Genomic DNA, 15,868 nt, shown 5'->3' with positions numbered 1-15,868 from the left:
GCCAGGAAGAATTTGCTGGGTCCCCATAGTCACCATGGGGCCACACCGCTTATGCCATCTTTACAGTCAAGTATAGCATATAAGCTAAGCTTAACACTATCTGCTAAATACTAAATGGATGTCACAACCCATTTAGCAAGTGCTACACTCATTCATATATGTGGCCCCTAGAGTCAATTCCCTCCAACCCCTGCCACTACAGAGACATAGCCTGCTGATTATTGCATTTACAGTTAAGAACTGGAGAACCTGAAAATGTGTCAGGACTGTGCCCGTTAACTGAATGTAAGTGCCAAGCGTCCAATCATGCGTCACCATGCGGAAATACTATCCCATTCTTATTGAACATTCTTGAGGCACACAATCAGGAGCTAGTCAGGTCAATATCTTTGTTAGGCGCCATCTGGAGGAGGCCTTTGTGTTGTCAGACTTGAGGTAACCCCGCTAGTAGTTTCCTTCCAAAATTTATTTTAACATGACCTCTGTGTGCCATGTAATAGGACGCCAATCTACACATTGCACAGATGGTCTGTAGTATCTACAGTATGGTTGGCAGAGCGGTACTGTGTAAGCATACTTGCCAATATATTTTGGCTGCCCTCTGGTAGATCCTGGTGGGGAGATCCAGAGGGCAATGGAAGGAGGCGTGGATAATTACATTTGCACTATCAATATCTCACCCCCTGAAGCGCAGTGCCACAATCCACAGCAACGCGCAGGTGGGATCAGGTTGAAGCAATTGATTGCGAATTGTGTTATCAAACCCAGCCCCCACCCACTTCATATAGGAATTCGGAGTGATCATAGCGGATGGCCTGCTCTTCCAGGAGTTTCTCAGGAAATTCCTGGGCATTCTGGGAGAGTAGGAAAGTGTGCTGTGTGGCAGGGACGTGCGGTGAGGTAAATGGCTGGGGAGCAACATGTGGGTTAATAGACAGTAAAAGGTCTATAGTCAATAGGGCAACACCATAGGGTTGACAGTCAATAGGTAGACAGGTTCAAAAGGTCGAAACAAAAATAGTTTTTGGTGTTATTTTGTGGTTTTAAACATATTTGACCCAAATTTGCTGAAATACGCCCCGTTACGGGCTCATTATGCATTCCGCGCTTCGGGTGCAGTGTCTGGCTTCGCTCACCACAAGGTTACAGTAGCGCACGCAGGGGAGGTTTCTGAGTACCTGGAAACTCCCCCTGATGAGCTGAATTTTCTTTTTTTGAGACGGTGCAGATGTGTCTCCGTCTCTGCAAAAGCCGCGATTGCGACCACAAACCTGCAGCAGCAGCAACAACAACAACAACAGAGAGCTATATACTGTAGCTCTCTGCTCACAATACAGAATTTCCGGTGGGAGCTGCTGGCTGTGCACAAACAGCAGCTCCCTCCGTCCTCTGCCTCACCGTCCTCACTGCTCACAGACCTAGGATGCATAATGTATATATGAATGTACGTTATCTATACAGTCAGGTCCATAAATATTGGGACATCGATACAATTCTCATATTTTCTGCTCTATACACCACTACAATGGATTTGAAATGAAACAAACAAGATGCGCTTTAACTGCAGACTTTCCGCTTTAATTTGAGGGTATTTACATCCAAATCAGTTGAACAGTGTAGGAATTGCAACGGTTTCTATATGTGCCTCCCACTTTTTAAGAGACCAAAAGTAATGGGACAATCGACTCAAAGCTATTTCATGGACAGGAGTGGGCTATTCCCTCATTATTTCATCATCATATAAGCAGGTAAAAGTTCTGGAGTAGATTCCAGGTGTGACATTTGCATTTGGAATCTGTTGCTGTCGACTCTCAATATGAGATCCAAAGAGCTTCCACTATCAGTGAAGCAAGCCATCATTAGGATTGCATTTTGGATCTGCTGAGAATATATATGCATCAGTGATAGTGTTATTATAACTAGGTAATCTACACTGTCAATTTGTATATCATAAGCTATATTGTATTCTAGGATGAAACTGTCTTGCAGCTTTATATAGTTGGTAACTGCTATCTTAGTGTTTGTTTTAGTTGAGTTTTATGGCATGCTCTGTAAACGGGGGTGGTATGTTAGGCCTTGATTGCAATTACTAGAGACACATGGATATTTACCATTCATAAGGAAAGATGCTTGGCTGAACAACAGCCAGCTGAACAGGGCTTTTTTATAAGGGCTGTTTAAAAGGGTTATGAAAATATTACAATATAGACTTACCCAGGACTTACCAAGACAAAAACAGACGGAAACAACCCACCGACAAAACAGAAAACATCGTCCCTTCCTTACATTCCCAATCATCTGTGTATTTCAGCGTATGTAAATATTTTACCAACTAAAATCCTCATGTCCTCTAAGAACAAAATGCAACCAATTTGGTAGACAACTATATACATTGTGATTTACATGTGATTGTACATACCTGTTTGTCACTTTGCTCTATAATGCACAGTTAACATACAGCAGAACAACACCAGTAAATAGGCACCTGCACTTTTAACTTGAACAAGTAAAACCTTACACTCTCAGCCTAGAAAACACTGGTTTCATCTCAAACTAACTATGTTCCACAAATTGATTTTCTGCATTGATCTTCATGGAGTATTCATAAAGACCATTGCATCATTCAGTCTCCCAGCAACTCACCCCTCTGTACATGTTGCCCCCTCAATTCTACACTCCCCTCTTATTAGCACTCATGAGCTTTTCACTTCCCTATACTCATTGACAATAACATCTACAACCTCTCACCATAAAAAAACTTTTACAAACCTCTGACACCCACATTTATCTCTCTCTTCTGCTTCTGATAGCTGGTGACATTTCGCCAAATCCAGGACCCAGCCACTTGCATCACTCGCATTCACCTGATTCACAGCAACATAGAAATACAGCTAACCTCATAAACATCACATGTCTTCCATCACCCTCCAGATCACTAAAATGTGCCTTATGGAATGCACGCTCTGTTTGTGACAAATTAACATCCATCCATGACCTCTTCATATCTAACAACATCAATCTGCTGGCTATAACAGAAACCTGGCTCACACAATCTGACACAGCCTCCCCTGCAGCACTGGCACATGGTGGTCTCCACTTTACACACACCTCCAGACCCGATAATCATAAAGGAGGAGGAGTTGGACTTTTACTTTCCCAATCTTTTGCATATACTGTTCTACCACAGGTTCCATCACTCACATTTACATCATTTGATTCCATTAGGGTTTACTCTCCTTTCTCTCTGCGTGTTGCAGCTATCTACCGCCCACCTGGGCATCCAAAACAATTTTTGGAAGATTTTTCTGCCTGGCTCCCTCACTTCCTATCCTCAGACATCTCCACCATTATCATGGGTGATTTCAATATTGCTATTGATTGTCCAAAATCTGCTGCGCATGCCTCCAAACTACTCTCTCTAACCTCCTCTCTTGGCCTCTCCCAATGGACTGACTCCTCTACTCATCAGGCGGGCCACTGCCTTGATCTAGTATTCACCAGACTATGCTCATCTCTGAACTCACTAACACTCCTTTCCCCCTCTCAGATCACAACCTTATCACCTGCATGCTCTCCTCTGTTAATTCAAACCCTGTGTTGCGAAGTTCTCCAATCTTCCGCAAACTCGCAGAAATATTAACACAATTAATCTTCAAGAACTTTCCACTTCACTCCAACAACTGCTTTCACCTATTTCTGCATTCACCTCTCCTGAGATGGCTGTATCACACCTTAATGAGACTCTAGAACTAGCCCTTGATGAAGTGGCTCCAGCTACCCATCACACTCCACGTAGGCCTAGATGTCAACCATGGCACTCCAAATTAACAAGACAACTACAAAAACTCACACGAAAACTTGAACGTCAGTGGCGTAAATCTCGTATTTCAAGTGACTTCCTCACATATAAGACAGTCTACCATTCTTATAAAAATGCCCTGGACACTGCCAAACAAACATATTTCCAAACTCTTATCTCTGCTCAAGCTTCTAACCCCAAACGACTCTTGAATACATTTAAATCACTTCTGAATCCTCCCGCACCTACCCCACCAGCCACTATCAAGGCACAGGATCTTGCTTCCTACTTCAAGGAGAAGATTGATAAGATCCGAGATGAAATGGTATGCTCTTCGGCAGCCAGTGACCTGCTCCGTTCTTTACCTGAACCCTCTGGCACTCCTTCTTCATTTGATCCCACAAATGAAGATGAAGTATCATCACTCTTCTCATCCTGCTTCTCTACTACCTCTCCTCTTGATCCTTTACCCTCACAAATAAGTAAAGCTCTGTCTCTGGTGCTCATCCCTACCTTAACTAACATCTGTAATCTCTCTCTCTCTACTGGTATTTTTCCTTCACTCTTCAAGCATGCAGTGATTACTCCCATTTTAAAAAAAACTAAATTCTGACCCTAATGCTCTCTCAAACTACCGCCCTATCTCTCAGCTCCCTTGTCTCTCTAAGCTACTTGAGAGACTTGCCTACACTCGACTCACACACTTTCTTAACTCATACACTTTGTTGGACCCACTTCAGTCAGGCCTCCGTTCCCAACATTCCACAGAGACAGCACTAACTAAAGTGGTTAATGATTTGGTCACTACAAAGTCTAAAGGCCACTACTCACTACTTATTCTTCTAGATCTATCTGCTGCATTTGACACTGTAGACCACTCTCTTCTCATACAGACACTACAATCCCTAGGTCTTAAAGGCACAGCCCTTTCTTGGTTCCTATCGTACCTATCTAATCGCTCCTTCAGTGTTCGCTTCTCTGAATCTACCTCCTCTTCGCTACCTCTTTCAGTTGGAGTACCGCAAGGCTCAGTCTTGGGTCCTCTGCTTTTCTCTATCTATACCTCATCTCTTGGTAAACTAATCAGCTCTTTTGGTTTTCAGTATCATCTGTACGCAGATGATACTCAAATCTACCTATCCTCCCCTGACTTGTCCCTATCTGTACTGGACCGTGTCACTGAATGCCTTTCTGCCATCTCATCCTGGATGACATCTCGCCACCTCAAACTTAATATTTCAAAGACAGAGTTAATTATATTTCCACCGGCCAATAGTAGGTACCAACCTGATATCTCTATCACTGTTGAAAACTCGACTATCTACCCTACCCCACAAGCTCGCTGCCTAGGTGTCATCCTTGACTCTGATCTGTCCTTTGTTCCCCACATTCGATCTGTCTCAAGATCATGTTACATGCATCTAAAAAACATATCCAAAATACGACCATACCTTACACAAGACACTGCTAAAACTCTAATCCACGCTCTCATTATCTCCCGCATTGATTATTGCAATAGTCTCCTAACTGGTCTTCCCAAAACGAGACTCTCACCACTACAATCCATTCTGAATGCAGCGGCGAGGCTTATCTTCCTCGCTAGACGTTCATCGTCTGCAGATCCACTCTGTCAGTCCCTCCATTGGTTACCTGTACTCTACCGCATTCAATATAAAATACTTTTACTCACACACAAGGCCATTAACCAAACTACACCAACGTACATCACTTCACTTATCACAAAATATCTCCCAACCCGACCTCTTCGCTCTTCACAAGACCTGCGTCTCTCATCCACACTCATTACTCGCTCCCACTCACGACTGCAGGACTTTCATCGGGCTGCACCCAGTCTGTGGAATGCCCTACCACGCACAATAAGACTCTCCTCTAGTCTCCAAACCTTCAAGCGTTCCCTCAAAACTCACCTCTTTAGGCAAGCGTATCAAATTCCTGAACCACCCACATAACTTTCATAAACCTTCCTATCAAATTACATCCACTCTGTACAGTCCACACATATCCTCACATGTCTTCTCATTCTATGCAATAGATAGGCATATGTACACAAGGAAAGGTGCTATTTCCCTATAGATTGTAAGCTTGCGAGCAGGGCCCTCCTACCTCTATGACTGTTATCACCCAGTTTGTTATTGATATTTCAAATTGTAAAGCGCAACGGAATTTGCTGCGCTATATAAGAAACTGTTAATAAATAAATAATAATAAATAAATTAGGCTGAAAAATCAAAACAAACCCATCAGAGAGATAGCAAAAACATTAGGTGTGACCAAATCAACTGTTTGGAACATTCTTAAAAAGAAAGAACGCAACGGAGAGCTCAGCAACACCAAAAGACCCGGAAGACCATGGAAAACAACTATGGTGGATGACAGAAGAATTATTTCCCTGGTGAAGAAAAACCCCTTCACAACAGTTGCCCAGATCAAGAACACTCTCCAGGAGGTAGGAGTATATGTGTCAAAGTCAACAATCAAGAGAAGACTTCACAAGAGTGAATATAGAGGGTTCGCCACAAGATGTAAACCATTGGTGAGCCACAAAAACAGGAAGACCAGATTAGAGTTTGCCAAACAATATCTAAAAAAGCCTTTACAGTTCTGGAACAACATCCTATGGACAGATGAGACAAAGATCAACTTGTACCAGAGTGATGGGAAAAGAAGAGTATGGAGCAGGAAAGGAACTGCTCATGATCCAAAACATACCACCTCATCAGTGAAGCATGGTGGTTGTAGTGTCCTGGCGTGGGCATGTACGGCTGCCAATGGAACTGGTTCCCTTGTATTTATTGATAATGTGACTGCTGACAAAAGCAGCAGGATGAATTCTGAAGTGTTTCGGACAATATTATTTGCTCATATTCAGTCAAATGCTTCAGAACTCATTGGACGGCGCTTCACAGTGCAGATGGACATTGACCCGAAGCATACTGCGAAAGCAACCAAAGAGTTTTTTAAGGCAAATAAGTGGAATGTTATGCAATGGCCAAGTCAATCACCTGACCTGAATCCGATTGAGCATGCATTTCACTTGATGAAGACAAAACTGAAGGGAAAATGCCCCAAGAACAAGCAGGAACTGAAGACATTTGCAGTAGAGGCCTGGCAGAGCATCACCAGGGATGAAACCCAGCGTCTGGTGATGTCTATGCGTTCCAGACTTCAGGCTGTAATTGACTGCAAAGGATTTGCAACAAAGTATTATAAAGTGAAAGTTTGATTTAGGATTGTTTAGTTTGTCCCATTACTTTTGGTTCCTTAAAAAGTGGGAGGCACATATAGAAACCGTTGTAATTCCTACACCGTTCACCTGATTTGGATGTAAATACCCTCACATTAAAGCGGAAAGTCTGCAGTTAAAGCACATATTGTTTGTTTCATTTCAAATTCATTGTGGTAGTGTATAGAGCTCAAAATATTAGAATTGTGTCTATGTCCCAATCAGTGCCGCAACTAGACATTTTAGCGCTGTGTGCAAAGAAACGGCATCGGCGCCCCCCTCCCCTTAACGTAAACTGGCGGCAGTGAGCGCCGTAGGCGCGCGCAAAAAATATAGCGGTGTGGCTTCACAAGAAAGGGGTGTGGCCACAAAATAATACTAATTCATATAATGGTGCACAGTAGTCTCCATTATTCTAATAATGCCGCACAGTAGCACCACTACACTAGGTAGAGCCCCCTTTTACACATTACGGCAGACAGCGTCCCCCTTTTTACACATTACAGCAGACAGCGTCCCCTTTTTACACATTACGGCAGACAGCGTCCCCTTTTTACACATTACGACAGACAGTGCCTCCTTTTTACACATTACGGCGGACAGCGTGCCCTTTTTACATATTACGGCGGACAGCTTGCCCTTTTTACACATTACGGCAGACAGCGTCCCCTTTTTTACAATTACGGCAGACAGAGTCCCCTTTTTAAACAGTACGGCAGACAGCGTCCCCTGTTTACACATTATGGGAGACAGCATCCCCTTTTTTACACATTACGGCAGACAGAGTCCCCTTTTTACACATTATGGCAGACAGCATCCCCCTTTTACACATTACGGCAGACAGAGTCCCTTTTTTACACATTACGGCAGATAGCGTCCCCTTTTTACACATTACGGCAAACAGCGTCCCCTTTTTTACACATTACGGCAGACAGAGCCCCCTTTTTACACATTACCGCAGACAGCATCCCCTTTTTACACATTACGGCAGACAGCATCCCCTTTTTACACATTATGGCAGACAGCGTCCCCTTTTTACACATTACGGCAGACAGCGTCCACCTTTTACATGTTACGGCAGACAGTGTCCCCTTTTACACATTACAGCAGACAGAGTCCACCTTTTACACGTTACGGCAGGATAGGTCCCCCTTTTACACATTATGGCAGGCAGAGTCCCCCTTTAACACAGTACGGCAGGCAGATTCCCTCTTACACCCCCCCTCTACCCTTAGAGTGTAGTGTAGTGTACTGTAGTGAAGTGTAGTGTAATATACTGTAGTATAGTGTAGTGTACTGTAGTGTAGTAACTTATTTGATGTGTTCTTCCAGCGCTGTTGCCGGCTCCTGACTCCTCCTGACAGATTGTCCACTTCACAGGCAGAGAACTCAGCCGCAGCGCTGCCGTGGCCTTAGCAGCAGTGGCGGTTTAAGCTGGACACAGGCGGGCGGGCAGCTTCAGCGGGACACAGTCGGGCGGCGGCTTCAGCAGCAGGACATAGTCGGGCGGGCGGCAGGGGCTTCAGCGGGACGAAGGCGGCGCCGCCTAAAACAGTGAATCTGCGGCCGTGCGGGTGTGATGCTCGATGGTGCGCCTTCAGTGCATTTGCGCTGTGGGCAAGGCACCGTCGGCACACACCTAGTTACGGCACTGGTCCCAATATTTATGGACCTGACTGTATATGTACTGTATGTATGTATACATATACACGCGCACACACACACATGCATACATACATACATACATACATACATACATACATACACATGGAAAACCCCCTGGCTAAATCCTGCGTTTGTCCCTGGGTTACTAAAGGTAATAGTTTGTGACATGGATAGTAAATACAGCAACAGTTGTAAAAACATTAAAAAAAAACACACACGTCAACTGTATGTGTGAACATTTTTAATGTTGACAGTTTGATCCGGCCGACTTAATTCGCCTGTTGACCTTTTGACCCTGTCAACCTATTGACTGTTGACCCTATGGCGTCAACCTATTGACTGGTTATCATCCACCAACCCTTGCCAGTATCAGAGCCAGCTTTAACACACACACACACACACACACACACACACACACACACACACACACACACACACACACACACACTATATGATTTGGTGGTGAGGTTTGACTATAATAAATAACAGAATAATACAAAGATACTATTTAAAAGTTATAAATATCTTCTTTGTATTATTCAAATTTCTCCAAAACTCTGGAGTATACTGGAATATGACATTGACAGGTGAGATTCTGCCTCCCCGAGTCCCCTTCCTACCCTGACCGCAGGCCACCGCTGTGTGGTAATGTGGTGCAACCCTATCGGCTTCATCTGAACTTGTGTTCCAAAAGTCTCCTATTAAGATAGGCACTTCAGGGGCAGATTTATTAAGCCTGGAGAAGTGATAAAGTGGAAGGCGATAACACACCAGCCAGTCTGCTTCTGTCATTTTCCAAACCCAGTCTGGAACTTGACAGCTAGGAGCTGATTGGCTGGTGCTTTATCACCTTCCACTTTATTACTTCACCAGGCTTAATAAATCTGCCGCTGAGTCTCTCATTGAACAATTCACAAAGGGCAATAAACAGTCATATTCAAGCTGAAGGAAAGTGAAAGATGATAAGATAATTTCATTAGCGGGCATCTCTAAAGGGGTTGGGGCTAAAATGTCAGCGGTTAGGATGCCGGCGTTTAAAATAACAATCACGGCTTCCTGATTGTTGGAATCCTGACAGGGGTCAGGAAACAATTTTAACACCTCCTAATCCTAATCCTCCCTTCCCACAGCCTAAACCTAATGCCCCGCCCCCCACCGGCAGCCTACCCTCCCCATCGGTGCCTAACCCTAACCCCCCGCCCACTCCTTCCAGCAGCCTAAACCTAATCTCCCCCGCAGCCTAACCCTGACCCTGCTGGAGGTGCCTAACCCTAACCCCCCTCCCTGCAGTCTAAACCTAACCGCTCCTTCCCACAACCTAACTCTAACCCTCCCCCTAGAGCCTATACCTAACCTCCCCATGTCCGCCCCCCACCCCCACTCCGCAGCATATCTCTCCGGTGGCGGCGGCCCAGCGATTCCTCAACGGGATCCTGGATGTTGGGATGCCAGTACTGACATTGTGATCCTATACGGGATGTCAACGGCGGCACTCTTATCCGTGTTGGGATTCTGGCATCTGTATTTTGACAGCCGGGATCCCGACAGTCATGATCCTGACCGGATTCCCTCTAAAGATAGCAACTCTGTGACAGTCCCCTACTGCCATAGTGAAAGCAGCCCTATGCTGAGCAGCACAGAACTGCTTCCTCTATAGCTGGGAAATGGGAAGTTGGGAATTTGAGGCCTGTGGGTCCCCAGTCCATTACAACAAAACAGTAAAAGAGAAATATAAAAAAATACATATTTTTAAATAAATTGTAACTGAATAAAATACTCTTAAAACCATTACTTATCACTTCATTAAAAAAAAAAGCTACTCCTGATGCTCATATGTAGTTCAAATGGGGGGAAAGTACTTATTTATTTGTCCCATCATTGGACCTCATTCAGTAAGGATTGCAAACTCTACTCTTTAGCAGAATTTGCAATCCTTTGACTCACATGTTGGGGGCCGCCTATCGCAGGGTAAGGCCGCCCAGCATTCTACCCGCCACCCCCCATATGCGCCCACGCACAGTTAGTGCACGGTTGCAGAAATTAAAGAAGCCTCCTGCCAGCGCAGCCTGGCTGGACCCGCAGGAGGGCTGCCACCATCTTTTTGTTTGGAACGGCTGCGTGTGACGTCCACTGTTTGCACTGTCCCCGCAACGCTCCATCTCTAAAACATAGCGTTGCCGCTCCACGAATGCCTCTGCCTGTCAATCAGGCAGAGGCGTTCATAATTACTGCGGGTGACGGTAGTAAATACGATCATGCACAGGATGGGAACTGCGCATGCGCCCTCGGGACGAACACAAAAAATACGGTTGGATCACGATTTGCGATCAAACCTGAATCAGCCCCATAGTCCACAAATATATCACATTACAACTGACCGTCACCAGATGTCTAAATAGGGAGTTACCGTCACTTCTCTAAGCCATCCAGCCAATCACTAGCGATTTCCCATGCTAGCAGCTTGCGATTGGCTGTCTTGCGGCACCTTGGTTCTGGGGAGTCTTTTATGCAAACTGAAGCTTAGGTGTTAACCTTCTATGTAAGCCAACAGTCAGATAAAACTAACAGGCTGAAGGCTGATTGTACATCAAAAAGCAAAAACAAAGCCCAAAAAAGACAGAATAAAAATATATAATAGAAGCACTGTACATAGGTTAGGTACTGTTTATTAATTTACATTTTAATAAAATATTTGATGACAGAGCTTCTCTTATATATTTTTTATTTTGAAACTGGTTTACTATATATATTTTTTTATTTTGGTATAAAGAGCAGGGATCTTGGACCACTGTACTAGGACAACTGGCTTATTAAAGTTAGGCTTACCATACTATCCCTTTAAACCGAAACACTCATGAATTATACAGGTTCTGTGGCTGCCTGGTTTTAAGCAGCTAGAGAACCTGTGTAATTCATAAGTGTCCTGTTTTAAAGGGATGGTATGGCAAGCCTAGTTATGGTTAGTATGTCAAAGGCTAAAATCTTGTTAATCATCAGGGTCCGGAACAACATCAGCACATATCAGCGTGGGGCTGGTAGCCTCTGATAAGTGGGGGCATTTGGGGCATGCTATCTTGAGTGCTACATATAACTACCTACTATACTAGTGGTTCCCAAACGGGTTCCTCAAGGCACTGTAATGGTCCAGGTTTTAAGGATATTCATGGCTGAGCATGCATGCTTAAATCAAAACGACTGAGGTACTCGTTAAATCACCTGTGCTCAATCATGGATATCCTTAAAACCTGGAGCGCTAAGATACCTTGAGGGCCGCATTTTGGAACCACTGTACTATACAGTCAATAAAATCTAATAATTTGATTCCTCTAAAATATTATATTTCTACATGGAAACAGCCAGGGCAGTATACCAGGGGACCCACAATTCTAGGGGACTGGTCCATTTCGGATGGAGCAGCCCCCCCGTAGCTCCTCACAGGCAGATCCTATGGGGCTTTGAGAGGGGGCCGGCCTGGTGACGTACTCTTTTCTCTTTCCCAGCTTCCGATTGCCGCAGGTAAGACCGTGCCTGCCTGACCTGCATTCTCATTTACAGTGAAATAGACAGAAGCCTGAAGTGCGCGTGCAGGGGGGAGGTTGGGGGTCTAGAAGCAGCCGTACACACAGTCAGTAGAGTGGGGGGGGGGGGGTGGAGCAGTAGCCATGCACACAGTTGTGGGGGGGGGAGGCAGAAGGCATGCATGGGGCAGCAGTTATGCACACAGTTGAGGGGGGCAGCAGCCATGCATAGAGTGGGGGGGGCAGCTGTCATTCACAAAGATGGGGGGGCAGCAGCCATGCTTAGAGTCACGGGGGGGGGGGGACATAGAGTCGTTGCAGATGCCATACACACAGTTAGGGGGTCGAAGCACCAAGCACACAGTTGAGGGGGGAAGGGGGGGCAGCAGCCATGCTTAGAGTGTCGGGGGGGGGGGGGGGCATAGAGTCGTTGCAGATGCCATACACATAGTCAGGGGGTGAAACAGCCATGCACACAATTGAGGGGGGGGCAGCAGCCATGCTTAGAGTCGGGGGGGGGGGGGGTTGGGCATGGAGTCGTTGCAGATGCCATACACACAGTCAGGGGGTGAAACAGCCATGCACACAGTTGAGGGGGGGGGGGCAGCAGCCATGCTTAGAGTCGGGGGGGGGGGGGGGGGTTGGGCATGGAGTCATTGTTGCAGATGCCATACACACAGTCAGGGGGTGAAGCAGCCGTGTACACAGTTTGGGGGGGGGGGGGGGCCGCAGCCATGCTTAGAGTCGGGGGGGAGGGGGGGCATAGAGTCGTTGCAGATGCCATGCACTGAGTCAGAGGGTGAAGCCACCATGCACATAGTCAGGGGGTGAAGCAGCCTTGCACACAGTTGGGGGTGGGGGGCAGCAGCCATGCTTAGAGTCGGGGGGGAGGGGGGGCATAGAGTCGTTGCAGATGCCATGCACAGAGTCAGGGGGTGAGGCCACCATGCACACAGTCAGTGGCGGGTGTGGGTGAGCAGTAGTCCTGCACACAGTCAGGGGTAGTGGACCCAGTGCATTGGTTTGCCTAGGGCCTACACTGCTGTTAAAAAAATGGCCTTGAATACAGCATGTGTGTAATAACTGAAGTATTGTGTTTAAGTATGTCTACCATGCTGTCTCTCACTCCCCGGCAGCAGGCTGCCATGCTGTCTCTCACTCCCCGGCAGCAGGCTGCCATGCTGGTAAGGGGGTACTTCTCTATCTAAACAGACAGGCAGTGACTGACAGTCTGGCAGACTTGCTCCGCAGGAAAGTAGCTGGTGAACTGCTTGATTCATAGACAGGCCAGGGATGTCTCAGTGACTACAACAACTGCAGAGGAGTAATGTCAGTATAACGCGGAGCTTTACCTTCCTCACTCGTATCTCAGTCTGCTTTTTATTGTGTAGTTTAGTAGGCGTGTAACCCAGGCGTCTTATAAACGCCAGGCAAGCTAGCCTCCGCAGGTTCTTTGAAGCTGTTTATAGCTCTGTACATTTCTCCTGCATGATACAGAAATTGCTAGCTGAGCTCATTATCCTCTTCTCTGTACAGATCCGGCTGCTGAGTGACCCAATGTCCCTTTTATCAGTATCTCTACTTATACCTTATTACTCCTGAGTGCCCACATACTCCCACCACCCACTGCAGCACAGGGCTCAGTAACCAGGACAGCAACAAGCATATATTATTAATGAGCCAGTGTTTGTAGATGCACCCTACTCAATCAGGACAGAATAGACGCATCTACCGTGTAACTGCAGCGTCAGAATAGCGCAGAGACTGTGGTAGGAAATAATACAATACGCTGACACTATGGACAGCCCAAATCTTGTTCAAGGAGTTGGAAAACAAAGAAGGAAATATAATAATATTGCCTTCACACACAAATCACATGATGACTGAGAGACATGACTGAGAGAGAGAGAGCTGCTAGATCACAGAGCATGCACTCTATGAAACATACAGCACATATGTGCACGCATACTGGGGACACCACATGATTAATGATTTGGCAGCAAAGATATCAACAGTATTTAAACTTTTCTTTAGTGATACCAAATGTGTGACAAGTCATTCTAATCTGTTGTTTCCATATTCAAGAGTTAAAGACAAACTTGGGCTGTTAATACCATGACATTTCACAATGATGAACCAGCACAGAGGGTGCCCCAGCTGGCAATGCCAGGCCCCCTATGGGCTCTACTAGTCAATGTTATATAGGGCTTTAGTCTGTACTCACCCTCCACCTGTGTCTGTAGACATGCTGTAGCTGCTGCCGCTGATACTGAGCAGGATCTCCCCAGAGGACAGACACACACTCAGCACACAGGGAATATGTGACAGTCACACAGGCTTTGGGCAGGGCTGGCTCTGCCCTCTCACAGCTCTCTGATTGGGAGCTACCTTGGATTTATAGTATCCAGCCTTCTAGACTGTGCCTGACAACAACCTTACAGCCTCCTGATTGCAAGCTCTTGTGGTAGACAGCAGAAGCAGGCTGCAAGCTTTCCCAATAACGCTGCCTGAGCTATAAGGATTCCACACCGACTGTACTATACTGGGGGAACTGGAACAACTGGACAAACTTCTTCATCCAGTCAGCACTGCAGAGCTCAGTACAGGCACACTGATTGCAACAGAAACAGTGCAGCTGCTGCAGAACCTCTTTCATTTTTTTTTTGTCACACTGCTGATGAGGAGTATTGCAAGCTAGATGCAGTATAGAGGTTCTGCAGCAGCAGTTTGCTTTTTTTTTTCATTTTTTTTTTAATTAGGTGCATCCAATGTAAACTGCAGCTACGGGCAGCACGGATGGTGTAGTGGTTAGCATTACTGCCTCACAGGACTTAGGTTATGGATTTGATTCCCATCATGGCCCTAACTGTGTGGAGTTTGTATATTCTCCCCATGCTTGCGTGGGTTTCCTCCAGGTACTCCGGTTTCCTCCCACAATCCAAAAATATACTGGTAGGTTAATTGGCTCCCAACAAAATTAACCCTAGCATAAATGTGTGTGCCATGAACATGTGGTAGGGAGTATAGATTGTGAGCTCCAGTGGGGCAGGGACTGATGTGAATGGGCAAATATTCTCTCTGTAAAGCGCTGCAGAATATGTGTGCACTATATAAATAACTGGTAATAAATAACTGCAACATGTTATATGTGCACACACAAACACACTAGGGTTAATTTATTTATTTATTTTTGTCGGGAGCCAATTAACCTATCAGTAAATTTTTGGGGGGGATTGTGGGAGGAAACTGAAGTAACTGGAAGCACTGAGAAAATATACAAACTCCACATAGTTAGGGTCATGGTGGGAATTGAACCCATGACTTCAGTGCTGCTAAGTTACCATTACACCATCCGTACTGCCCCATTGGTCTACATAAATGAACATTATCAGCTAACAGTATCAGGTAACTCAATTCAGAACGTGATCATTTGATTTAAACCAGATTGCCACAAACATAAAAAAAAAAAAAAAAAAAAATCAGTAGCACTTTGCTGTGTATTTTTGTCAAATTAATTCAGGGTGACTGTGGGAAGACTGCAGTGCTATTACTGTATGGAGGGAAGTGAAAGTAGGAACTTGTAGCAAATGAGGCTGGTTTGCTAGCAGCGCCTAATTTCTGACACATGACACAGAGGCTTGT

The 15,868-nt window shown here is 45.5% G+C and overlaps 1 protein-coding gene across 1 annotated transcript in view; it reads right to left on the bottom strand.

The window, feature by feature from the left end:
• Positions 1-15,117, bottom strand: part of TTC39A (tetratricopeptide repeat domain 39A) — a 179,401-nt gene extending 164,284 nt beyond the window's left edge. The window contains exon 1 of the mRNA XM_063939557.1: positions 14,451-15,117. Within this exon, the coding sequence (XP_063795627.1) occupies positions 14,451-14,473 (23 nt within the window). The 5' untranslated portion in view covers positions 14,474-15,117. The remainder of the gene's footprint in view (positions 1-14,450) is intronic.
• Positions 15,118-15,868: the final 751 nt, after the last annotated feature.

This window comes from Pseudophryne corroboree, chromosome 9 (assembly GCF_028390025.1).
Source record: "Pseudophryne corroboree isolate aPseCor3 chromosome 9, aPseCor3.hap2, whole genome shotgun sequence".
Lineage (NCBI taxonomy): Eukaryota > Metazoa > Chordata > Amphibia > Anura > Myobatrachidae > Pseudophryne > Pseudophryne corroboree.
This window is presented reverse-complemented; position numbering and strand designations above follow the sequence as displayed.